Genomic DNA, 26,363 nt, shown 5'->3' on the forward strand with positions numbered 1-26,363 from the left:
ATATGCTGCTGATTTAATTTGGTTTCCCTTTTATTCAGTGTGTGATTTTTGTGGTTGATTTTTCCCTGCCCATTGTTTACATCAGTTTTTTAATTTTTTTGTATTTTCCATGTGACCTCCTCTACTTTCCTTTCAACCAAATCATGTACGTGCGTATCATGTGACTTTGTCATGTGGCTTGCATGGTGCTGACGATGTCGTCCACGGTGGTGAACAGAAGGTAAAATTCTTTGTTCTGATTCGTGGAATATAAACCTGGGACCGGACCCTAACCAAGGGGACCTGTGGATGGTCACTTTCTCAAATTCCCTAAAGATGGCATCATCCTTGTCCTCGATTTGCATGCAGAATTCAGAATTTCTCCTTGCTGACATGATAAAAAATAGTTTGATGCCTTGGCTAACTTTGGCTGCTCCAGTGAATTTAGATAACATAAACTTTTGCCCATAATAGGGCAAATGTAAATCACAAGCTAGAACCCAAACTTGAGTGACTCTTTCTCTAGAATAAAATTATCTCCACCAAGTCAATCAGTCAACAAGCATTTCCAGGTACATAGTAAAAACCTCTATTTTCACTACCTGGTTTCATATCCATAATATTGTTGTTATTGTCATCATCATCATCATTGTTTTTGACTAGAAGCACTAAAGATCTGGTCTTTAAAACTATATGCATTTTTTCTGAAAATTAAAAAGCAACTTCTTATCAGAAGAAAATTTAAGGGAATAGCAGCACAATAATGAAAAGAGCATTGGATTTGGGTTCCAATCCTGTTATATCCATGACTGTAGGAAAGTCATGTTACCTCTAGGTTTCCTCGAGTATAAATTAAAAGGTTAGACTCAATGCCTTCTGAGGGACCTTATTTCTCCTGATCCAAAAGGGGAATTTGTCTAAGATGGAAAGAATTTTTCAAGCATGAAACACATGCAGAATTGAATATTAGCTTTTTAAAAATAGCTAGAACATCATAAAATAGAAGTATAAGGAGTTCAAAGCAACTTGATTGTCCTTCTTGAGGTGTCACTTTTCAAAAGTGACTCTCCTATGCAGAAAAAAATAATAGCCTAACCCAAACATCACTTAGCAATTTACTCTTAGTGGAGATCTCTGTGTAGACAAGAATAAATTACTTAACCTTATATCACAGGAAATAAAATGACAGCCTGATTAAGCTTCTGAAAGCAGCAACAAAATGTCTAGTTTATATTGTTACTATAGCAGCCTTATTGAACATTTTCAGTATATACTCCAAAGAAAGAAGAAAGTCTCTCCCCATTGCTTCCCCTGTTATATGCCAATTTCATCCCTGCCCTGAAAGTCCATAGGTGCTTCCATCCCTCTCTGTGTCTACAGAGTCTTTGCCTTGAATTGCAACTTGGAAAGCAAGTTGCTTGGGTGTGTTACCAAAAGAAAACTAACACAAATAACCTTCAGCATCAATGCATGCATGAAAGTGGTCCCTATTTGACCTCACTTCTCTGAGAGCTGATTGGGCGACATCTATAAGGAACAAAAGCATGGATATCATGTCTTGCATGTTCTTTGTTCCTGTTTTTGTGTGTGTGTTTTGTATTCCCTGTGTGTGGCAGAGCTTTCCATTGTATTTTCTTCTGTGATGGCTTCAGCTTTGTAGGCATAGTGAATGTACTGTCCAAATAGTGGCAGACTTTGCCCTAATTTGATCCCATTTACAAGATTCCTGAATATGGGTAGACTTGAATAAGTACTGATCTTATTTCCTATAGAGATCTTTGATATTTATATTGTATTTAGAAATAAAAATGTTAACCCACAAACAGTAACGAGGACATCCCATTGGATTTAAACCAATATCTTTTTGAACTCTTGAAAGAATTCTTTTCTGCACTGACATATATGATTTACCTGTGAAATCATTGTAGATTATAAATATCATAAACCTAAGATTTGCAAAATTCTGAAATCACACAACTTTAGTTTTATAGTCTTGCTCCACAACCTTTTGCAATAGCTCTCAACCCACAAACTGGTCATTGGGTATAACAGAAGTTCCCTAGGCTCCTATGTTCACCTCTATCTACTAACTGGTTTACTCAGTGAACAGCCTTAAACCTTTTCCTTGAGTACTAGTCATTACCAGAAGCTTCCTATTAAGTAATAGACACTGCAAGTCATTCATAATTTTTCCCCTTTGTTATTTCAGTATAGTTCTATCATTCAGCAAAAAAGCAAAGGAAGTTGCAGAAATATATATACTAGCGTGCCTAAAGAGAGATCTATTCTAGATTTTGGAAGCTTGGCAAGTGCTATTGCAGTTACCCTGGAAACATGAAATAGAGTTGGCATTAGCCATCTATAAAAATTTAACCAATACCTTAAAAACCATAGTGAGCTCCGTAGAAAAACTGAGAGCTTCAATTACCTGGTCCTCATCAGATCATATTCTTGTCCTTGAGAGAACAGTCATCTTTTCAACTATCTCCAGAGGGTGGTATTCATTCATTTAGGAAGCTACATGTAATATACTGTGTTAGAGCTGAGGTAGATGCCAAGATAAATAGGAGAGAACAGGCAATAAGAATAAAAGAGACAGGATACGTTTCTTGAAGGAGACTCCATTTATGCCAGCCTTGAAGGAATATAAGAATTTTGAGAGAAAGGAATGCAGTCTTGGAAAACAACCTATGCAAAGAGGTGAGAAACAAAATATTGAGTTCAGGAACAGCGAATATTCTATTTGAGGGGTATATGAAGGGAAGTTAATGTAAAATAAGCCTAGAAACGTTAGGTTGGAATCAAGTTGTAAAGGGCTGAGAATTTTTATTTTATTCTAGAGGCAATAGGGAGCCATAGTGACAAGGTCAGTCTATTGGGAGCAAAATCATCTGCTTTAAGAGATAGAGTTGGCAGCTGGGTAGCTTAGTGGATTGAGAGTCAGGCCTAGAGATGGGAAGTCCTAGCTTCAAATCTGGCCTCAGGCACTTCCCCACTGTGTGACCCTGGGAAAGTCACTTAACCCCCATTGCCTATCCCTTACCACTCTTCTGTCTTGGAACCAATATACAGTATTGATTCCAAGATGAAAGGCAAGGATTTAGAGAGAAAGAGTTGGGAATGTGCCCCAAAGTATATAGAGGAAAATTTTGGAAGGTCCCTGATTGAAATTTAGGGTATCAACTAAACTAAAGGATTATAACAGTTATCTGAAATTTAGTTTAGTTTCGAAGAAGTGAGATGGCTTTTAATAATAAATTTTTGGAAAATTTGAGAAGGAAGGAAATAGAAATTATAGAGGAGGAAAAACAAACTTTAGTAAATCTAGTAATTTTTCCCAGGTAAGCCCTGATGAAGATTTAGGAAATGTTTTACCTAAATCTATCCAAAAATAATCTTTCTTTTCAAAATACATTGTACCCTTCAGCAAGTACTAATGTCCTCTTTCCCTGTGGTGCTGAAGAAACATAGGTTGAATGAATGAATGAATGATTGAAAAAAAGGGGACATAAAAAGAGCACAGACCTGTAATTTCATTGATATAGGCAACTTCTAGGTGAGGAAGGAAGGTTTTTAAAACTTAGTCTTGAGAATTCCTCAAAGACAAAGAAGGTGAATGACAAGGGGTATGAACAGGGGTTACCCATCCAATATATCAAAGGCAGGACTTGAACCAAGAATGAACAAATAAATTTGCTGGCCTTAACAGTGCAAAAAAGAAATTTAAAATAGAAAATAAATTCATTCAACAAGCCTGTATTAAATGCCTACTTCTTACTAAACATTGTGCTAAGCTCTGGGTAAAAGACAAAAATAATTAACAGTATCTAGCATTTATGTAGCACTTACTATGTATCAGACATTTTACTAAGTGCTTTATAAATAGTATCTCATTTTATCCACCCAACAACCTTTGTGAGATGCTATCATTACCTTCATTTTACAGTTGAGGAAACTGAGGAAGATAGAGGTTAAGTGATTTGCCCAAGATCACACAGTTCAGAAATGCTTGAGGCTGGATTTGAATTCAGGTCTTCCTGACTCCAGGGGCAGTGCTCTTTTTCCTACTCTCACAGAATTTAAAATCTAACAAAATATTCAATGGGGCAGTCATTTAGTCCCCAATACTTTAAGTTTGGCACTTTGAAGGTTTCAGATTTCTCATATTCTAGCTTTTAGCATAATGTATGACCAAAGAACAGAGTTTGCATTAGAAAATTGATTGGCTATATCTGTAAAAAGGGATATTTTCTTTTATTTTATCAGGGCATTCCTCCTCCCAACATCCCATCTGCCCCTCCAATAAAGGCTTACTTCAGTTCCTCCCTGTTGAATGTAAGCTGTGGAAGCCAGAGTTCTGCTGAGATGGAAAGACTTTGTGTGCAAGCCTGATGACGGACTATATTTCTATTTTCTGAGAATCAGTTTAGCTAAATTCAGAGATTTTATCACCAAAGCGTTTCCCTCAGAGTGATAAATTTGGCAGGGGGCAGAAGGCACTACGATTCATGCAGACCATCTACCAAATTATAGCATAAAAGGATCACAGGTCGCATCAGGCAGAGAATACCCACGCTTCAGGCTATCGTATATTCTTCAAGAATTGAAGCAAATATCTGGGCACTGAGGATCTGCCATCTGATTCCTCCTAATGACTGGGCATGCAGCAGCCCCCCACCCCCACCCCAAGGACTCTGTGTAAATGGGATTCCCCACCTCACCCCAGCATGTGTGTAACAAGTAGTTGTAATGTACCTTCTCGATTTCCAGAACTCTTCCTGTAAGTGAGCTGCATGTCTGAGCATGTGTCCATTCCAATCCCTTCATAATGATTTTTTTCTCTTCAGCTACTGATACTGACTCTTGCTAGGAAATCTGGTTCTGGTCGACTAAATGCCTTAACACCCAATCTTCCTCCTTAGACTGAAACATAACTAACCATCCCACCCTCCTTTTTTTTTTTCCCTTTACAGCTGTGTGTCTGGATTGCAACAGTCTCTGACAGGTCAACATGTTTTTCACCAGGGCTTATGTTATGATTGTCTTCATTTCTAGGGACCCCTCTAATAGTGGTTGCTAGGTCAGTAGGAAGTTTAATCTGAGGGAACATTAGGAAAGCAGCAATAGAAATCCTGAATGCTGGGGGCCGGGGTAGAAGGCTGTTTGCTGCTTTTGGAAACTCTACTAGTTTCCCTGGGGTCTTCAATATAAAAACTAAAAATTAGCTTCCCATGAGCCTTATAGTTCTTAAGAACTAATCTAAGTTCCATGAAACTGTGTTGAAAATGTGCACAAATCTTCCTTATGAGACAACTTGGCTCAGTAGCAGAAGCTGAGCTAATTGTTGGTGGATAGACATTATTTCTGTCAAAGCTTCCTCGACTTGGATGAGCCCCACAACCACAAGCCATACCTTCCTGGTCATATTTTCTTTTTAGGGTGATGAAACAAAGATAATTGATCAATTAATCTGTTGGTGTTTTCATGACACCCAGGAGAAGAGAATTGGTGTTTTGCGGTTCTGTCTGTCGGAGTTCATTTGTTTCCATTTAATTTGCACTCAGTGCTGCCTTTCTCCCCCCACACATCATAATTCCTAGAGAATTTGGCATTGAAATGAGCTTGTGGATTGTACCACTTCAATAAGTTGTCCACAGAGATGAAAAGCATGCTCACTTAGTTGTTTGTCTGTTTTTTAATGGAAGGATGTGCCAATCTCATACTTTCTGATTTAGGCTCTGGCCTCCTATAAAAATAAATAATTAAGAGATGAGTTGCCAAGATCCATGGCAATTGGTAAGAATGAAACCATAGAGATCTGATTTGGAAGACAAATAAAAAATGATTGCTTCATTTTTAACATTAGATTATGTAAGCCTATGCTCTTTCGAATTGATCCCCAAGATACCTAAAGCAAAAGCTTGTATGGAGATGTTGGAAAATTTTTTGTGAGACCAAGAATTAGAATTAAGTGGAAGATATTAAAATGTAATGTTAAGTCTGACACAAAGAGCAAGGGGTCAGGATGGGAGATTTGCGAACTGAATCTCAAAACCTGTGGCATATGCAAAGGTTAGTGGCCCATGTGAGGACCATCCATCTTTTGGGTCTGGGAGGAAATTGGGAAAGGTAATAAATGTGGAAAATGTGAAACAACATGGTAGAGTGGTACAATGCTTGACCTCCAGGCAAAAAAGACCTGGATCCAAAACCTACATTTTAGTAGCTGTATAACTGTAGATAAATCACTTACCCTTTCTGGGAATTTCCATGGATGGAATTGAAGATTCTTGATATAATACCTTTAAAAAGAGAATGGCATTTTACCCTCGAGAAACCAAATTGACCTTTTTAATGATGTATGTATGTATATGTATATATACATATACATACATACATCATTAATGATTTGTATTGTAAACATATATGTGTATATACATATTTATACACAAGGTCCAAACTGCTCTCAAGTAATCTACAAAAAGTGGTTGTTTCAGCTAAATAAAAGGAATGAGATTTTAAATATAGATCATCTGTTTCATAATAAATTTTCAAAAGGAAAACATAGATGTTATAGGTCCTATCCACATCTTTACATCACATTTGGTCTACTAGAAGAGAACCTCCGCATTGTCATTTTAAGCAGTAACCAGAGAGTCAGAAAAGGTCCAGCAGAAGCTGAAATCCTACCTAACAGCTTCAAGAGAAAAAAAAAACTTCAGAAACAACAAAAAACATAAAAGAGCAAAAATATATAAATATACATAAAATGGAGCAAGAGGGACAAAGATTGTCCTTGGATACATTGGGGAAACTTCATTAAGATGGGTTAGTTACGGGCAGCTAGGGTACAGCTAGGTGACTCAGTGGATTGAGAGCCAGACCTAGAGATGAGAGGTCCTGGATTCAAATTTGAGCGCAGATACTTCCTGACTGGGTGATCCTGGGCAAGTCACTCAACTCCCATTGCCTAGCCCTTATTGCTTTTCTGCCTTGGAACCAATACACAGTATTGATTCTAAGATGGAAGGTAAAGGTTTTTTAAAAAGAAGAGTTAGCTATTGGTACTTGGCATTTTTCCAGAATTTTGAATATTTCTCCTTAAATTTTCATGAACCATACAGATACTTCTATTCATTTTGGAATTTTTATTAAAGATTCCAAATGTTTCATAATTTTTAGATGCTATGGCCTCAGTGAACAGAAACAAGAGAAAGGGTACTCTTATTTTTTTTACTACAAGTTTCCCCGTTGATTAGTTAAGCAGCAGAAGCACATGATTGAGAAAGAAAACCCTAAGCCCCTAGAGAACAAATAATGTCAATCCAGATCATGATTTATAGAGAAAATTGGATAGGACCTACCTTCAGTTATTCCTGCCTCTAACCACTGTTGGTTGTTGTATATTTTTTGCCTTGAGTACATGATTTACATTAAGCTAAAATGCACTAAAATTGCCTGATACCTATATAATTGTTGGTGACAACATTTATTTTTAAGGTACAACACTTTACATACAATATTTTGGGGAAAAATTATGACTCATGGCTAAAATTAAATCAGAGGGTGTAATTAACCTCGGAGGTTTTCTTGGAGCAACCTGCCTTTTGCAGCTGAATCGCAAACCACCATTTATAAATAATTATAATATTGGTTTTGCTGAAATTACCCATAATGAATTCAATCAGAGCAGTTGACTGAGAATGGCAAGCCCAGGACCCTTTGAATAATTTTCTCTCCTAATGTGTGCAATAAAGCAGTAAGTTGCCTCCTGAATGGTAAGGGCTAAATTTTACCATAGCTTGTACCTTCAGATGTGCGCTCTTTCCGGATCCTCAGATCTTAGATAAGAACTTGGTCTATAACCCAACGGATGGGCCTAGAGGTATTTTAAAGTCCATTATAATCATATAAGGAAAAAAGTCAGAATAAAGGTTTGGAGATGGGCAAACCTAACAAAGTTTGTTTCACCCCATCTCTCAAACCTTAATACGGGCATACTTTGCTCTTAAAAACAGGTCTACATGCATGGAAAAGACAAAGTTAAAACAGGCATAATATGATTTCCTCATTACTATAAATGACCATAATTACTATAATTTTCATTATATATAAAATATGCACATATGTATATAAAAATTACTATTATCAGTTGATGTAGTGCTCAATTTTTTTTACAGAAGTGATAGCAAAATCAATGAAATTCAATAAGCATTATATTAAGTATCTAACGTGTGCCATACACTGGTGATGCAAAGACAGGGATGGGAATTGTCCCTGCCCTTAAGGAACTTGCATTCCACTTGTATTCGAGCTGAGTCTTGACCAATATTTATTTAGTGTGCACAATTTTCTAAATTGGGTAAAATCATTTAAATAGTAATAAAATAATTGGTTACATAGAATTATATTGCCCTTATATAGAATCAATATACTTCATAAAGATTTTACCTTATTTTATTCTTGCTTTATTTTTGTTGCAACAAGCAAAGGTGAAAGAACATTTCTTTCATCAAGGGCTTTGGAGGAAATTTTTCACATTCATCTTTGAGGAAACTTTGGGAAAGGCTTAAGGCCACTTGATAGCTTGATAGAAGAATCAGTCCAGGGGTATTCGTATGTCTTATTTTTTTTTTAATTCATTGTTGATTTCCCTATGGGAAACAGGATTACAGATCAAGACAGTGGTCTTTTTGCCCGAGTGATTTATTTTTTTTACTGCCTTCTCACTGGATTGAGTAGTAACTTGGATGTAATTGGCAGCACATTGTAAGTGTAAATCACAGAAGGTAAAGGATCATAAATTAAGATCTGTTTATGTATCCTCCAGCAGGCAAAAATAGAAGTATCTATAGAAAAGAAAGGCCCTTCCCAAGTAGACATATTAGTTCTAGCTCAAAATGTTAGATTTCTTGTCAATTATTGATTTAACAACCTTGGAGCCCTTGAACTTTTAATGTAAATTTAGAAAAATAAAGGGAGAAGTAACAAGAATAGCCTCCATGGATTAATCTGGTATACCTTATCAGTGCAGAATTGAAGAAACTCTTGAATGTTGGCCTACTTGATGTGTATCATGAGGGAACACAGATGTCATCTGATAAAAATGTCTTCCCCCTATAACAAAGAAGCTCTTCTTTATGGTCAGTGTTGAGATTTTGAGTGTAAGAGAATTGATGAATGATTCATTTCCATTCTGTAAGAAAACAAAAAGACTTTCAGATCTCAACTTTGTACTCTTTGCACTTCTAGTATGTGCAAAATGTGTATGTCTACACTGCCCTCCCATTATATTTCTAGAAGGTACTTTTTCACATTTTTGTTAACAGTGTAGATATAACTGAAGTATGTCATAGAACCCAACAGTCTTAAAAATTTGACTCAATTAGCCAGCGGGTTGATATTTTCCCCTAGAAAGCTGTGGCTGTTTTCTAGATAGTGGATGAAATATAGCATAGTTATTTTCTTCTTTTGTCTAAGACCCATTCTACTTTTCACTTAATTCTTAAATTCTGCTTCCATTAAGAAAATTTCAAACTATTCACATTGCCTTTTCCAAAGAATCTCATTTCTCAGACTTCTAAATTGTGTTTTCTTCCCTGATCTCTCTTTTATTTCTCTTCTCCAATGTATTCTTCTCTTTCACTTCCTTCCCATATGCCTAAAGGGAGAGTAAAGGGTATTGCAAAGAAAGATTGTGAAAACAAACATAAAAACCATCCTTTTGAGATGCTAAAAGTGGTTGAATCATTTTTGCGATGTCTCTGCCCAAGAGTCACTTCATGCATAGGGAACAGAAGACACATCTTAGGAAGGCTTAATATTATGTCAACTAGTCCTTTGCACTTCTCTTCATTTTTTATGGTTATACCCTTGCATGAAAGATATCCACTTTGTGCAAAATCCATCAGTGCTTTAATGACAGAGAATAAAGGGCAAGACAATGACTTTCCTTGGGAAGACACAAAAAGTTCATGGGTGCTTCAAATCTTGGTTTTCATACCTTTCATCAGATGCTAGTTTGCCTCATTTCTTTCAGTATTCACTAATCAAATAGTTTCTATTCAACTCAACTAACATCTTAACAACAAGAAAAATCCACTGAAGTAATTCTTTAGCCTCTTATTTGTTACACACAAGCTTATCTTTCTTCTAGACCTTGGATTCACAGGGCTACGGATTGAGCTTTTAACTACAAATAAAGATTCACATTGATTTTTCTGTTTAGAAAGGCAGAAGACAAATGTATTTCCCCCTCAAACCTTACAAGGCAAATGACATTAATGATAAGCACTTAAAAATGAGACACCATGAATTATCACTCCTTTGACTGGATGAAGGAAGAAGGACAAAATGAACTTGTTTCTTCCAGTTTAGAACCTGAGTTTTAGTCAAATTAATTAAAAACATAAATTCATTTAGTGAAAAGGCAATCACCTGAATGCAGATTCATTTGCCAAGTAGAGCTGAAACAAGGCTGTATGGACTTGAATCTTTATTGCCCACCTAGAGCCACAGGGCTCTCTTTTGAGGCACCAAATCAGCTGGCCCTGTGGGAAGCATTATCTTCTAGGAGCCATCTATGTGTATTTGGACATTTCAGGGGTAAAACTTATAAGCTATTTGGACAATCAGATTCTTTTTCCATTCATGTCATTTCTGAAAATATGTAAATATGTTGACATTTAATTAGCAACGCAACCACAAAGCAAATGGAAACAGCATTGAGAGAGTCAAGTATCACTTGCAAAGAAAGTATGAACCCACCCCACCCCTCTCCCATTTCCAAAATGAACCTTCTCTTTAGGTTGACTTGTGTGTCATTTGTAATGGCACTTGCATTTTTGTAGCTATTGTTTTGTTTTGTTTTTTAACCTTTTGAATTTCTGAGGAACAAGGTAGAAGGGAGAGGGGAATCAACTTCAGAATTCAGAAACATCTGTTGCTACAATGCACTTTGCCTGAGTTTGATGTTCCTTACATGGTTGCAAATGACATTTGATTTGAATGGTTAATACAGGGGAACCCAGTGCACCCAAACTGGAAGGGCAGATGGGTGAAGATGGAAATTCTATTAAAGTGAACTTGATCAAACAGGATGACGGAGGATCCCCCATCAGACACTATCTGGTCAAGTACCGAGCAGTGAGTATTCTTCCTTCATCTTTTTCTAACTTCTTTATCAGTAACTTACTCCTTTGATAAAAAAAAAGGGTCATTTTTCAGAAGGGACTTGTGGGAGATGCAGGAGATAGGAGAGGAATCACAGGATAGATCTGGATTTCCAAGGTATTAAAAATTCTTAGACTATGTCTATGTCTCCACACTTAGACTATGTCCCAAGCTCATTGAATGTAGGGATTGTTTTTGTTTTTCTTCATATCCACAGTGCTTTGAATACTTTCCTGGTACATAGTCAATGTTTAATAAATGTGGATTTATTGATTACATCATCTGAACATAGTTCCTTCAGTGATAAAGGGCAACTAAGTAGTGCCATGGATATAGCACTGGGCTTGGAATCAGGAAGACTCATCTACATGAGTTCAAATTTGGCCTCAGACCCTTACTAGCTGTGTGACCCTAGACAAGTCACTTAACTCTGTTTACCTCAGTTTCCTCATCTGTAAAATGAGCCAAAGAAGGAAATGGCAAACCACTCCAGTAGCCTTGCCAAGAAAACTCCAAATAAGTTCACAAAGAGTTGGACATAACTGAACAACAATAAAACCTTCAGTGACAAGAATGCTACTGGGATTCTTTTGTTAAAGACATTATCATACCAACTCCCAAAACTTTCGGTAATTTTTTTCTTTGATTTAGCTTATTTATTAAGATAATGTGAATAACTTGAACTCTACTATTTAGGATGCCCCCAACTAGGCTCCCATTAACCATGAAACATAGCTGTAAGTTTCACCTTCCCCCATTGTTTTATCCTCTATCTGAGACATCTGCCCACTCCCTATCCAATGCCCCCAACACACACTTTTTATTCTGTTTTCAGCAGAGTTGTACCAGCCATCTCCAATCCCAAGCTAGAGCTAAGAGTCTTAGGTCCTTGCCAGCCTTTGTGCACTAGAGAAACTGTTTTCCTTTGGTTTCTTTGTATTAATGTAGAGTAAGAACTAGAGTAGCTGTTAATAGAATTTAAATAAAATGTAAGCTTTGTGAGGGCAGGAACTTTTTCATTTTTTACCTTTGTATCCCCAGCACAAAGCCTCTTATAAGTTAAGTAGGCACTTAAATGCCTAATGGTTAATTCATTGATTGATTTTAGAACAGCAAAAGTGGGTTTTTATGTAGAGTTTTATTTTTTGATGTATTTACCTTCTTGGGCATCTATGGGGAAACCTCTAACTGGTTGGGAAGAAAGCAAAGAATAAGAGGAAATTCTACATTTGTACTTCTTAGCTAGTGGGAGTGGATATGGAAGGAACTGTCACTACAGGTTTCTGACCAACCAAGTGTCAGATATGAGCTCTAAAGCATCTGGGGAGGGGAGTGGGCAGCTAGGTAGCAAGTGGATAGAGCAAGCCAACCTGGAATCAAGAGGACTTGGCTTCAAATGTGGCCTCAGAGGCTTCTTAGCTATGTAACCTTGGGCAAGTCACTTAACCCTGATTGCCTAATCCTTGCCACTCTTCTGTCTTAGAATTGATACTAATGGAGAAGGGAAATGCTTTAGGGGGTGGGAAATAATATAAGATTTATCTAGGAAATTCCCCCTATTAATCCATGATTATAAGCACTGAGTAAAAGTACAATAGAGCAAGCTGACCCCAGATGCTTCACAGAATGAGGATGTGATCAGTTATTGGTCACCTTATTCTCTGATTAGTCAGGAAACATCTTGGTATGGTTGGAAAAGCATTAGATTTGGGGTTAGAAAAATGGTTTTGGATGCTTACTCTTCTGTTTAATGCCTACATGTTATTAAACAAAAGCAACGTGGTAGGGAGGAATTCTGGATTTGAAGTTGGAAGACATGGGTTCAACCTCAGATTGGCTACATGCTATCTGTGTGACCTTGAACAAGTCACTTAACTTCTCTAAGTCTTGATTTCTTCATATGTAAAATGAGGTGCTTAGACTAGATGTTAAGGGCCCTTGCAACTCTAAAGCTATGAGCCTAAGTCACCTCACAATTGTGGGCATCAATTTCCTCATTTATAAAATGAGAATATTAGACTAGATGATTTCAGAGGTCTCTTTCAAAATCACGTACGTGGATTTGAGGCATCAAAGAGAAGCCACGCTGAGTAGATCCACATGAAACCCAGAAACATTCAGATATTTTTTTCTGTAAAGTTCCATCCTTAATGAAAGAATCTGCCCTTCCAGCTCCTCTTCCTCTCACATTTGCACTTGCTGTCATGCTTCATGTCTTGGCATGGCAAGTAATGGTGTTTTTAGAGGACAAAAAGAACAAAATAAATATATACATATGTCTGTACGTATACATATGTATATGTGAATCTGTTTTATTCCATGTTAAAAGTGGATATTGAAGTATGTAATGACATAATCAAAGTCTGGATGACAAAAAGAATTAACCCAGGCTCTTCCTCATTAGCCCCTAATAAAATTAGCATTCTTCTCATGTCATCTCCTACAACAAAAGACATGAGATGCCTGCCACTAAATTTCCAAAGATATTTGACAATTCATATGGAAAATGGTTTCATGGTAAGATGGAGTACTTCTCTACTTATCAACTTCAGTATTGGTATCAAACTCAAAGAAAAATGGAACCATTAATCTAGGCAGAAGGATCCCTAGGGGCCATACATTGACTTAGTTTTACTATATAATGTTATATATTTTATTTATTTTGTTAAATATTTCCCAATTATATTTTAATCGGCTTTGGTCTCATGTTTGACCCCTTCTAAGCTATAGGATAAAGGTCAACCTGCTTGAATTTCAACTTTCAGGGAATAATATTGGTACTGGTCTACTCATCAAATATTCATCAGACTGTTACTATGTACCCAGTGTTGTACTATGTACTGAAGAACAAATAAAAATATATGCATTATTAAAGGAATCAAAGATTCTGAGGAGGTGGAAGATAAATTGGCTATTGACTTCTCTGTACCATCACATCTTGTTTCAATGTTGGGGATGCGTGGGGAATATATTTACCCAACTCTAATCACATAGACTCCTTCCCTAGCACAGAACCCACTATGGCTTCAGAAGCCACTGGTGATTCTATATCATATGGCTTGGTGCAATATTTATTTTTTCGGCATGATATTTCATTTTATTTCTTGATTTTTGTTTGAGTTCTCTTTTACAAAATGACTGATATGGAAAGATTTGTTACTATTACACATGTAAAATTTATATCAGATTGCTTTCTGTCTGAGGGAAGTGGAAGGAGAGAAAGGATACGAATTTGGCTCAGACTTAAAAAAAATTAAGGTTGAATTTTTCATGTAATTGAGGAAAAAAATAAAATATAATCAAAAAATTCTGAAATTCACTTATCCAACCAAAATCTATTAACTTTCTACCTCTCCCTTTGCCTTTGCAAACCCTATTCTTCATCCACACTGTGTCGTATTATTTGGGGCAATATTTAGCAAGAGAAGGAAACATAACTACCCGTAATCACCTAAATCAAAAAAGATTCACTGAATTCTGTTGAGCTATGGCCAGGCTTTCCATGAAGATGCTGAGCAACTCTGACCTAGAACCAGCAACAAAATGAATTCATCAAAAGCAAGCCCTCTCTGCTCCATTTTACTTCTAGAAATTGGAACATTTCCATCAAGGATCTCTTGGGAGAAATGTGGAATTATTGTTTTGTTTCAATATCTCAAATATTTGAAATCTAGACACTTTTATGTGTCAGAGATATGAAGTGACTTAAGAACGGCAGTGAACCTGGCCAAGGTCTAGAAATATGCCTAAAGAAACAGTGGGAAATAAGTTATTTGTTTCATTCTCCTCAATCTCCAAGCCATGTGCCCAGTCAGCATTCCAGAGTACAGCTCAGTATGTCTGTGTATGGTGAAAATGGAAGGGGGTGAGGTGTCAAAACACAGATGCTGGCCATATGGTGCTAATTTTATTTGCAAATAGTATTTAGAACTTAAAGAACAAAGGCCATACTACTTTTTTAACTCTTTTATTCCAATAGGTACCATTCATCTAAAGGACACACTTGTCAACTTGTCTTTTCGGTACTAAAGCTATCTGCTGTCTTCTATCTTTTTTTTGCCCATTTCTCCCAGAAGCTGTCTTCAGAGTGGAAACCTGAGATCAAACTCCCATCGGGCAGTGACCATGTCATGCTCAAAGCCCTGGAATGGAATGCAGAGTATGAGGTCTTCGTGGTGGCTGAGAACCAGCAGGGGAAATCCAAGGCAGCCCATTTTGTGTTTAGGACCTCTGCCCAGCCCACAGCTATCCCAGGTATAAAGCAATCACTGCTTCTCTTATTGACCTGCTTTGAATTAATGCAAAAGTGCTGCATCCCCTAATGTGCCTGAACAAACCCTGACAACTTGCTTGCTTAAAGCCATTCTCATAATCGGTTGCCCATGCAAAGCTTAGTTTTGCCTTGTACATAGCTGTGTAATAAATACATTGAGTGCCCTCCAGATAAGCTTGTCCAGGCATCCTGGGGAGAGCTATTTCACCCTGAGTGGAAGGATTGACTGCAGTCTCACTACTCAATATGATGCAAAGTCAATCAACAGATATGTATTAAATATCTACTCTATTAGGAACTATGTTAAGCACTAGGGATAAAAAAAATTGAAATAATACAAAGTCCTTGCTTCCAAGGAATTTGTAATGAAATAACCCAGGAGATTTTTCAGATGAGGAAAAAAACCATAGCTTCATTGTAGGTCTGAAAGTCAAGGTTGGGATCCTTTATGGAAACCAGGTCAGAAGAAGAACAATCATGCCTCATCTGGCATTTTGTTCCAAGACCATGTGACTGTTTTCAGGAGTTATTTGATAACTTCCTTTTCCTGCATAACCTTGAGCAAAATGCTACTTATTTTGGTGACATGAAGGGATAAAAGAGATGCCTTGCCTACTTATAATTCCCTCTGCCATGGTTGTTTAGGGGGAAAAAAAGATAAAATTAAACTATTTAGAAACAGAGCAAAGAATAAGGCATTTGCATCACAAAGCATTGTAAATTCGAAGAAATTAAATCAGGTCTAATGTATATTCCAGGAGACCTTATTGGTCTTGTAGACCCAACAAACCTATCTCCAGGAAGCCAGAAACAAGCCTAAACAGAGAAGTAGAGTAGTTCTCTGGCCCAGCTTCCTTTTTTTATTTTTTCCCAGAAAGCCAAACCCTCTCCCCTTGACCAAACTCCCACAGAACAGAAAGGCTATTTCAGAAATCACTTCTGGTCATTTATTGATCATGCAAATAGAAGAGTAGGCATATGACAGGGATAAAAGACAAGGCAGAAGGGTTCTCTCAAGATTCCAGTCTTGATTCCCTTGTGTAAGAGCAAAGAGATCTGATGTCTTTCCTGCCCTGTCCATGGTGCTCACTGAGACAGTTAACTTGGTTGGTTGGACTCTCCCTGTTGGAGAGAGGAAGACTGTAGTTGGCATCTGGACAGCCTGAAGTAAGAGGCTCCACCTGGGCAAATGGAGCTCTGGTCAGGCAGATTCGATAGCTGGGCAAGTGTTTCCTACAGACGGCTTGTGGCATGAATGTGTGTGTCAGGAGAATGTATGCGGACCTCCATTGTATGGAAGCATTCACTTCACCTCTACCCAGACAGGAGGGCTCATCTAAGCACAACTGGGTGGTAGCAGTTCTGCAGATGGTGCTAAGATAATCAGGCTCTGAGTGACTTGTCAAAAGGGCACCCTTCAGTATAGTTTCTTTATTGCCTCCTTGATAGAGTTTCCAAATAAATTGTGTGGGACAGTGAGCAGAGTCTACCCTGCCTTTCATTTAGTCTCTTTCCCCTCTGTGGTTCCTTTGTTGATTTTGCCTTGAAGTCAGTAGCTTCGGATGAATGTCTAAGGGCTTCAGCCATGCTGCAGCTAGGTTCTACTTGGACCTTTGATGAGGCATTTGGGTAGTCAAAATGGTGTAACTCTTGTGGAGGAATCAAAGCCCAGAACCGATCCTAAAAAGACGTTTTTCTACGTGAGAGATATTGCCAGGGTGTAGAATCTTTCCTGTCACTAGTAAATTTGGTGTGTCGGAAGGTTGAGCATGTCTTTGAGCGTCAGCTTTGGGTACATAGAGAAGCTTTGGGTCTCTCAAAATCAGGGTGCCCAGGGAAACAAGAAGATCCTGCAGTGAGGACCTCAGGCAATGTCAGTAGCTTTCCTCGACACATAGAAGTGTTTGCTTCATGTTGTGGTGGACTCTAAAGATGGCAAGTCTTTATTATGTTGAGTTCAACCCTCTAAGGCCTCGAAATAATGTCATGGGGATCTGTATCTCAGCTTAGGCAGCTTCTAGTAATCTCCCTCTTGGGTGTTAGGAGAACCCTTAATGAACCTTAGCTCCTAGAGTTAGGTTTCTGATCTATTTCTTTGGGATATTAGACTATAACCCTGGAATGACAACTAAAACAATTTAAGGGAATTCTGGGGTCAATCTGGATCAAATTTAATGGTCTCAGACAAGGTTTACAAGTCTAGAGTCTTTCAGAGGACTTGTTGGTTGCAATAGGAAAAATGGATTTCCAGGTAAAGCAGCACCTTACCTGTACCTACATTTTGTTCCAACATGCAGTGCAAAACTCAGATTGCATCTCTACCTGAACTAGCCACATCGAAGTGGAAAGTATTAAGCACAGGCTATGACTAAGAGCCTCTTGGTAGTTGCACTGTCTGTATCTAAAGGCCTTTAACTTCATCAAACATAACACTGCCCTCAAAAGTACCAGCTGATCACGTTTTGACACACTTTACATTTGGAGCCTTCTGTTTCATCTTTTTTAAATTTCATTTGCTCGCTAACTCCTAATCCCTCCAATTAACCCTGCTGTGCTGCTTCCGGCATTGCTGAGCTTCTGAACTGGCCTTTTGTTGTGGTTACTGCACTGAACTCTTCTCTAACCTTTGTCATTTTAATTTACTAAGTTAAATTAACCTTTAATTCTTATGTTTTCTATATTTGACCTAATTTTTTTTCTTTTTTATCTATTTTTTCTCTGTTTCTGTCTCTGCCCTCTCTCTCCTCCTCCTCTTCCTCCTCCTCCTCCTCCCCTCCTCTTCCCTTCCTGTGTCTGTCGTCATACATGTCACCCTGGACGTCACTGGACATCCCCACTGCCACATGCACCAACATTTGTTTTAAAAACAACCACATCCCCCTGGGGAATCATTGTCTGACACCTGCAGCAACCTTGGGCGGCTCCTCAGCGTCGTATACCTTTGTCTCATTGCTTCTCTCTGCAGTGACTCTTCTTTTGCTCTGTTAGAAACTTGGGGGGATGGGAGGGAGGGAATTAAATTTGCTTAAAAGCTCAATTCCTACCAAGGCATGAAAATGGGTAATACCCCCTTTGGAAGACCATGTCTGTATAGCACCCACGACAAACACAAACAAGCATTCTGTTTGGAACAAGATGAAGGTTTTGCAAGGAGGAAAAAGGTTCACATCCAGGAACTTTCCCATTAATAGATTCTTTTGTGTTGCTTATAATAAATTGGCCCTTTTTAAAATATGTAAAGAAAACTCCTTCATTGCCCCCTTTAAAAAGAAATCATATGAAAGTACAATATTTAAAAATGTTTTGTGCTGTCCCATATACATTTTTACATATCTGCTACAGATTCCACATTTTTCTCACACAAATAATGTTGGCAGACAGTTTTTTAAGGTCTTCCTAAAACTTGCAACAGATTTTTTTAAAAACTGCCATAGCTTCCCTCCTTATTTCCCCTGTGATCCCTAGGCCCTTTTTCACAACAAGTAGTTGGCTTTGCTTTCCTTTAAAAACCAGTTATAAGAGAACAGGCCTTTGGGGTTCACCTGAGCATCCTGCTAACTTGATAAGCTAAATTAAATCATCTGTCATCCCACACAGCAAAGATTGGATTGACTAGACATGGGAGAGGGCTGATGAAACACCTGAGAAGCTCCCCCAGCCTGTAGTCTAAAACAAGAACCATGGACAGGGCTCCAACTGTGACATTCTCACAGAAATTTTGTCCAGTGCTTGTCTGGTGCTCTGGGTGACTCTCCTGAGCTACATATCACAGATTAACAGAGAGCCACAGCATCCTGGGGGTTATTGTCCACTAATGATTTGTGGCTTTGAAGGCAGGCTTCAGTCTCCCCAGCTAGAGGCAACTACTCTAACCCCATGATGAAGCACCCCACTCCCAGAACTGGGGGGATCCCTGGTTCTGAAACCTCTTAGCCCAAGTGTGATAATCACGTATGAACAAAGTAGTAGCCAGCCAACCTTTGCTAAGCAAACCCATCCTATTCAAGCTGAATTTAAGCAGAGCTACTCCAGTGAGGTGGAGTGGTTGTGTGTTGTTGTGTTTTGTTTTTTTTTATCACTAGTGTTCTCTCATAGAGTGGTATCACAGGGAATGTGTCTCCCTTGGCCTTTCCTTCTGCTGAGAAATTATGCTTTCTCCCAAACCCCTGAAGAAAAGGCAGGGGAAAAGGCAAATGATGCTTGGGCATTAAATCATAGAAATGATCCCCTGAAATGAAGGCTTGTTCAGTATTCTCAGAACTCCTAATTAATAAAGTTCACCCCTATTATGGCCAAGTCCCCATATATTTGTTTAGCTCATCTCTAAACATCTCCACATGAGAATACGGATTATTATTCAAAGTGCAGACTTGCTGGACTTTTCCTATCAGAAATGCAAAAAGATAAGGGGTCTACAGTCAAGGGTGTGTTGGAACCAGCTCATACCAACTGGCAAGACAAGAGTTGATTGTTAAATTTTCAGAATGAGCATTTACATCTCAGAAATCAGCAAACACTACAAGTCAGGGCTTGATTTCTTATTTCATTGATTGTCTAGACTTAACGAAGTCATGAGAAAATGTTAATGATGCAGATTAAACTTAAAAGTGTGTCTTTGTTTTTGGACAACTGCTTGTTAAACATTTACCAACATACCTCTGTCTACTTGCAGTGCCAACACATTTTTTGCAGAAATAGATGTGCACGTGTAAGAACTCACATACCAATTACAGCTAGGCCATCCCTACTCATGGGTGTTGTTTGCACGTGTGCAAAGACACATGTTCGGTATTCCTTCAGTCAGACAGGAGCTGCTTTACTCATGGATTTCATCATGTTGTAGGCCAACAACAAAGCTAAAACCATTTTAATGGCCATTGCCATAGAAGCACACACAGAATTTTGTGGGAGAGCTGTGTATACAATCCAGGGGGATTTTTAAAGGGAGAAAGAAATAGTATTTTCTTCTATTAAGCAGTAAGGACATGGAGGGAGAGATTCATTTCAAAACCAGTTGCCTGCTTGGCTGTGGGAGTTTTGTGTGCAGCTTGAATATTACTATTTCTCCAGATGCCTCTGGCATTAGAGGTCCTTCAGTCAATTTAAGTAAATGAAGTGTTTAGAAGAGAATTTACCTCCCACCCTTACCCCAGCTCCTCAGAATTCCCCTGGAGTCTGGCAGAACTTGTCTGAAATGACATCAGGGTCAAGCCTATAAGCCTATTCAAACCAGCATCTATAATCTCTCCAGTCCCCTGTACCAGAAGCTGTCATCATTGAGCACATTCAGTAGGCCCCTCAAACACATATACACCCATGGTGAAGGTCTGGCTTCCCCTCACTAGCACACCTGCCACCCACCCTGCAAGGAGTCCTCAGGACCACTGTCTCCCAGGGAGCCCTGCAGTAATGGGTGCTTTCCTTCCAGCTCTGCAGCCCCTGCCTTTGCTCTCTGTAGCAGGGCTGAATGCACTGGGCAAACCCCAGGGCCCCATGCTCACTCTTGGAATATTTATACAGCAGGTTTGGATCACGTTTTTTACTAACAAGAAATGCTAATGTTGATGTGTAGATAATCAGTAAGGCCTTTATAAAGTTTACACCTTTGCATTATTAAAAGAAATAACAATTCATGTGAACTGCCCAGTGTGTTTTGAGTTTATTTTGAAGCTGTGTCTCCTAGAGAGTTTCATTAGTTCCCTATTCTTTCATGTATTACTGGATCCCTGGCTCAGACACCATGATTCTTGTTTAAATTGAACCTGATTTGTAACCTGGGTGAAGCCCTAGCCGAAGGGACAGCAAATAAAAGCAGTGTCATTAATGGCTAGTATGGACCAATGGTTTCCTGGACCTTTTTATAGTTCCTGATAAGGAAGAGATTTTTTTAGAATTATCTTTGCAATACTAGGAAGGAGTCAGAGGGAAAGAGCTCCTGGCCACCCAGAAGTATATGCACCGGATTTCAAAACCATTTTCCCACCAAGACAAAAGCCTTGCTGAGTGATATTTCTTAGAAAGAAATCTAAGATGTTCTCTTTGGCAAACCATACCATCTTCTTAACCACTGTTGCCATCTCTTCCATACTAGCCCTGCAGGTCAATCAATGTGATTTCCCTTCAAAGGCCTGAGGGAAAGTAGCCAAACTAGCAGAAGGAATTTATGATGGAACCAAAAACGAGAACTCAGTTTCTAGGCTTTTGGCCAAAGTCACTCTTGCCTGTGCTGGGTGAGAGTCTGGGGTTGTGGTTTTATACTTTACACCCAATTTCTAGCAGTTACATTGTTTGCCCTAATGTCCCAAACCTATATAGCACCCCGATGCTAAGAGAGGAGAAATAACCTCTGTCAGTGCACCTTCAGGTCCTATTTTAAAGCCCTCATGACTTAGAGAAGGATATGAGAACATATGCCCTTTGGAATTCATGTAGAGGAGCCTTCTTCTAGGTAAAAACCTCTAGAGAATAGGAGGTCCTGGGCCATGTAATCCCAACTATAAAGTGCCATTGTAAACTCTCCAGCTGGTAAGGAATTCATCAGAGGAAGGATTCTTTAGATTCCCCTAATTTGTAGATAGACTTCATAGATGGGAGGGGGGGAGGTGGAGTTACAGGGTTGATGGGTCTAGTATTTTCTTTCTTTTGTAAAATGTTACATAAGATCAGCATTCTTCTACCTAGCATTCATAGACTCAGCATTCTCCTGAAATCATGAATGCTGGGTATTTTCATTCGCAGCTTGATGCTTTCTCTACCTAGATCTTCTTATTGCCAAACATACACACATTCTCTCTTTCTGGCTAGAGGAGCTTCTTGCCTTCTTTAAAAGGCTAGGCTTGCAGCACTTAACTCAAGTGGCATCTTCTCTTTTAACAGTCTGTGCCCTTCATCCATCTGTGTCCAGTTCTATCTCTGTAGGGGCCTCACTTCAGGAAAAGAACAATTCCCATGAAAGGAAATGCATATCTGAGGATTGCGCTTCATGCCATAGAAACAATTACTGTTCATCAGAGTATACCTTTAAAGAACTAGAAAGACACCCCCAAACTTACCTTGGTTTCCAGATTCAAGCCCAGAGAGCAGGGAAGATCTGGAGGCAGTGTCAGAAACCCTTTGGGGCTTAGAACTTTTAGAATTAATCAGTCAATCAATAAACATGTGTTAAGTGCCTACTGTGTGCCAGGCACTAAGCTAAGCAATGGAGATACAAAACAAGGCAAAAAACAGTCCCTGCCCTCAAGGAACTTATAATCTAATGAGAAGGCAATATGCAAACAAATTTATGCAAAGAAAAGTAAACACAAAATACACAGGACTTAACAAAGAAAAGGCAGCAGAATTAAGAGGTGTTGAGGAAGGCTTCCTAGAGAACATGGAACTTAAGTTGGGACTTAAAGGAAACCAGGAAAGTCAGCAGGCAAATTTGAGGACAGAGAGCAAAGAGTATGTGGGATGGAGTAAAGTGTAAGAAGACTGGAAAGATAGGAGGGAGTAAGGTTGTAGAAGGGTTTTGAACACCTAACAAAGCATTTGGTATTTGATCTTAGAGATAATAGGGAACCACTGGAGTTTTCTAAGTAAAGGGTGACATGGTTGAACCTGTGCTTTAGGAAAATCACTTTAATGGCTGAATAGAAGCAAGATTGTTATGCGGAAGTACTTGAGGCAAGCTGATCCACCTGTAGGTTATAGCAGTAGTCCAAGTATGGGTGATGAGGGCCTGCCTACACTAGACTGATATAGTGTCAGAGGAGAGAAGAGGCTTATATAAGAGATGATACTGAAGTAAAATTGGCAACAGCAGGGTGGGAATGAGAGAGAGTGAGGATTCCAGGATGGCTCTTAGGTTGAGAGCCTGAGGAATTGGGAGAACAGTGTTATCTTCTACAGTAGTAGAAGAAGTGGGGGGGGGCAATTTAGCAGGAAAGCAAATAAGTTCTGTTCTGGACATAATGAATTAAAGCTGTCTCTTGGACATTCAGTTCAAGATATCTGAATGGCACTTACAGATACAAGATTGGAAGTCAGCAGAGAGATTGGGACAGGAACAGTAGATTTGAGAGTCATTAGCATTAAATCCATGGGTTCTGATGGGATCAGTGAAGTAGTATAGAGGGGAAAGAGAAGAGGTCCCAGGGCAGAATCCTGAAGGACACCTATGGTTTGAGGGCATTTACTGGATTAGGTTCCACTAAAGGAGACAGGGAAGTAGCAATCAGTTAGGCTAGGAGGAGAAATTGGAGAGAGAGAGGAATTCTGAAAACCTAGAGAGAAAAAAATATCAAGGAGGAAAGGATGATCAACAGTGTCAAAAACTGCAGAGAAGTCAAGGAGAATAAAGATTGAGAAAAGGTCATTGAATCTAGAATCTAAGAAATTACTGGTAATTTTGGAGAGAGCAGTTGCAGTGGAATATTATAAGTTTGGAAGTCAGATTATAAGGGTTTGAGAAAACCATGAAAAGAGAGAAAGTAGAGGTACTTAGTGTAGATAGCCTTTTTGAAGATCTTAGTTACAAAAGGCAGAAGAGAAATAAGATGACAGTTTAAAGGGATTGAAAGATCAAGTGAGGATATTTTTTAGAATAGGGGAACATGGGCATATCTATAGGTAGGGAATCAATCAGTAGACAGTGAGAGGTTTAAAATAAGAGTGAGGATGACAGGAGGAATAATTTGTAGGAAGAGATAGGATGGAATGGAATCACTTGGACAAGGCTAAGAGGGCTTAGTCTTGGTAAGAAGTAAGACCACCTCAATTATATGAGTCAGGGATGAAGGTGGAGATCTTGGCAGAAGGCATCTTAGTGATATACAATGAGGAAGAAAAAAGAGGGAGCTCATGGCAAATGAGCTCAATTTTCCTATAAAATATGAAGCAAACTGAGAGGAACAGGGGAGAGGGAGCTATGGGAGATTCGAAGACGGATGAAAAGCTCTGTGGGAATTGGGATGGTAAGTTGATAAGGGAGGTATAGTAGGATTTCCTAGCATCAGTGAGGGCCCATTGGAGGCTGTGTGTAATAAATTTGTAGTGTACACAGTCAAAACGGCTGTGTAATTTTCTCTACCGTTATTTAGCAGTGTGTATATAGGAGAGAACGCAGCAAATGGTGGGAATGATCCAAGGCAGAAACTTGACAGAGTATAATCAATGATATGATAATGGGGGGTGAAGACTTCAGAAGGAAGGAATGTGTGAAGATGAGTTGGTTCGCCAAGGGATCAAGATGGAGGAAAGAGGAAAGATTGGCTGGAGTAGAGGAAATTGCCAGGGAAAGAATTGAGGCCTCAAGAATTGGCAGTCCCAGTGTGGATGAAGAGTAGGATTTTTGGAAGAGAAGGCAGGGGGAGAGGTAAAAAGTCACTAGATTGTGACTAGATAAGGAGGTTTTAGAATTCTTGAACGTGGTAGTGGTACATTTGGATGTAATGTCATCTTTGTGTGTGGCTGAGGTAGGTTGGAAAAGTAGTACTCATTTGAAGTGAGTAAGTTGAGGAATTGAGTGGTTAGGTGTTTGAGGGAGAGTCAGTATGTATGTTGAGATTCTCCAGTATTGTAATAGGAGTTGGATAGGAGAGAAAAATTATGAGCCATGTACTGAACTCATTGAGGAAGGAAGAGGAGTAACATAGGGGTCGGTAGAAGTTACCAGAAATTAAATCATTTTTTTCCCTTTAATATTGAAAGGCAGCAGAGTGTAATGAATAGAGAATTGGCCTCAAAGCCAGGAATACATAGATTCCAATTCTGCCCCTTACACACACTGGCTTTGTAGCCCTGGGCAAGTCTCTTACGCTCTCAAAGCTCTGGGCCAGTGGTGTCAACTATGGGCCAGCAACACTCTAGTTTGGCCTAACCAGACTAATATGTAACTGGAACATATTTTAAAAAATAAATATAACAATAAAACATTGATAACATTAAATTTTAAATATGTCAATACAGAGCTTTCACTGATCCTTCTGTATGATTTAGTAGCTCCTATTTCTATTTGAGTTTGATACCACTGCTCTAGGCAACTAAGACCATAAGCTACAAAGAAGGTGCTGACCCAAATTGATAGACTTTTCTCATCCAGGAATGCCCTATAATCAGCGAAATCAAAGTCTAGGCCTTATGCCTTTTCTAATATCAACAGGGAAATTTCTCTCCAAGTAGCCATCATATCAGAGACTGACATCAGGGAGCCATTACACATGGGACATGAATGGAATCGGTACTGGAATATAATTTTTTGAACAACCTCTTTTCAACACTACACTACCTAGTCACATTATGAGCTATAGAACTGGTGGTTGGGGCAAGTAAATGCAGAAAACAGAAATCCTGTCCTCACTTCTCCAACAACCATGAGGGGAGAAAAAGAGAGAAAAAAATACCCCAACCCCTTGCCTTCCAAAGTAGTCTTTCTTTGTTTTCATCCCTGAATAATGTCTGTACTGGTACCTGGCATCTGGTGCTGATGTCTGAGCTAGGGGTTTGGCAGTAGCCAGTCACTTATAGCTCCATGGCCTAAGTGCCCTCTGCTAATAGAGAAATGACCCAAGCTCATGGTGATTTCTACACAGAGAGAACCATTGAGGGACCTATGCAAGTGCCAGTGGGTTATATATTTTCATCCTTTTATTTAGGTTACAGATGGGGTTGAGAGGAAGTGGGAAGTAGGAACATGGTGGGGAAAAATTGAAAATATTCTTAATGCTACAAATAAAAAAGCATCTTTAGTAATAGAGTGTCAAAGAGGGTAAAAAGCCGGGTATACCCCCTTATCTAGAGCAGGGGTCATAAAGAGCATTCCTTAGCAGCTATACTCCTGGCCCCTGGACCCCCAGTGAATGGGGTGATCAAGACTGAATCCACAAAGACCCTAAAAGGGTCTTTAATCAGTCATTCCCTGGCATGAAAGGGGAAAGACTGGGAGTGAGGGTCTTAAGAA

General features: G+C 38.9%; 1 protein-coding gene across 1 annotated transcript in view; it reads left to right on the forward strand.

The window, feature by feature from the left end:
• The window catches only part of NCAM1 (neural cell adhesion molecule 1), a 90,392-nt gene that overhangs the window by 55,647 nt on the left and 8,382 nt on the right, over positions 1-26,363 (forward strand). The window contains exons 18-19 of the mRNA XM_044669023.1: positions 11,000-11,124; positions 15,225-15,405. Of these exons, the coding sequence (XP_044524958.1) occupies positions 11,000-11,124; positions 15,225-15,405 (306 nt within the window). The remainder of the gene's footprint in view (positions 1-10,999; positions 11,125-15,224; positions 15,406-26,363) is intronic.

This window comes from Gracilinanus agilis, chromosome 3, assembly GCF_016433145.1.
Source record: "Gracilinanus agilis isolate LMUSP501 chromosome 3, AgileGrace, whole genome shotgun sequence".
Classification (NCBI taxonomy): domain Eukaryota; kingdom Metazoa; phylum Chordata; class Mammalia; order Didelphimorphia; family Didelphidae; genus Gracilinanus; species Gracilinanus agilis.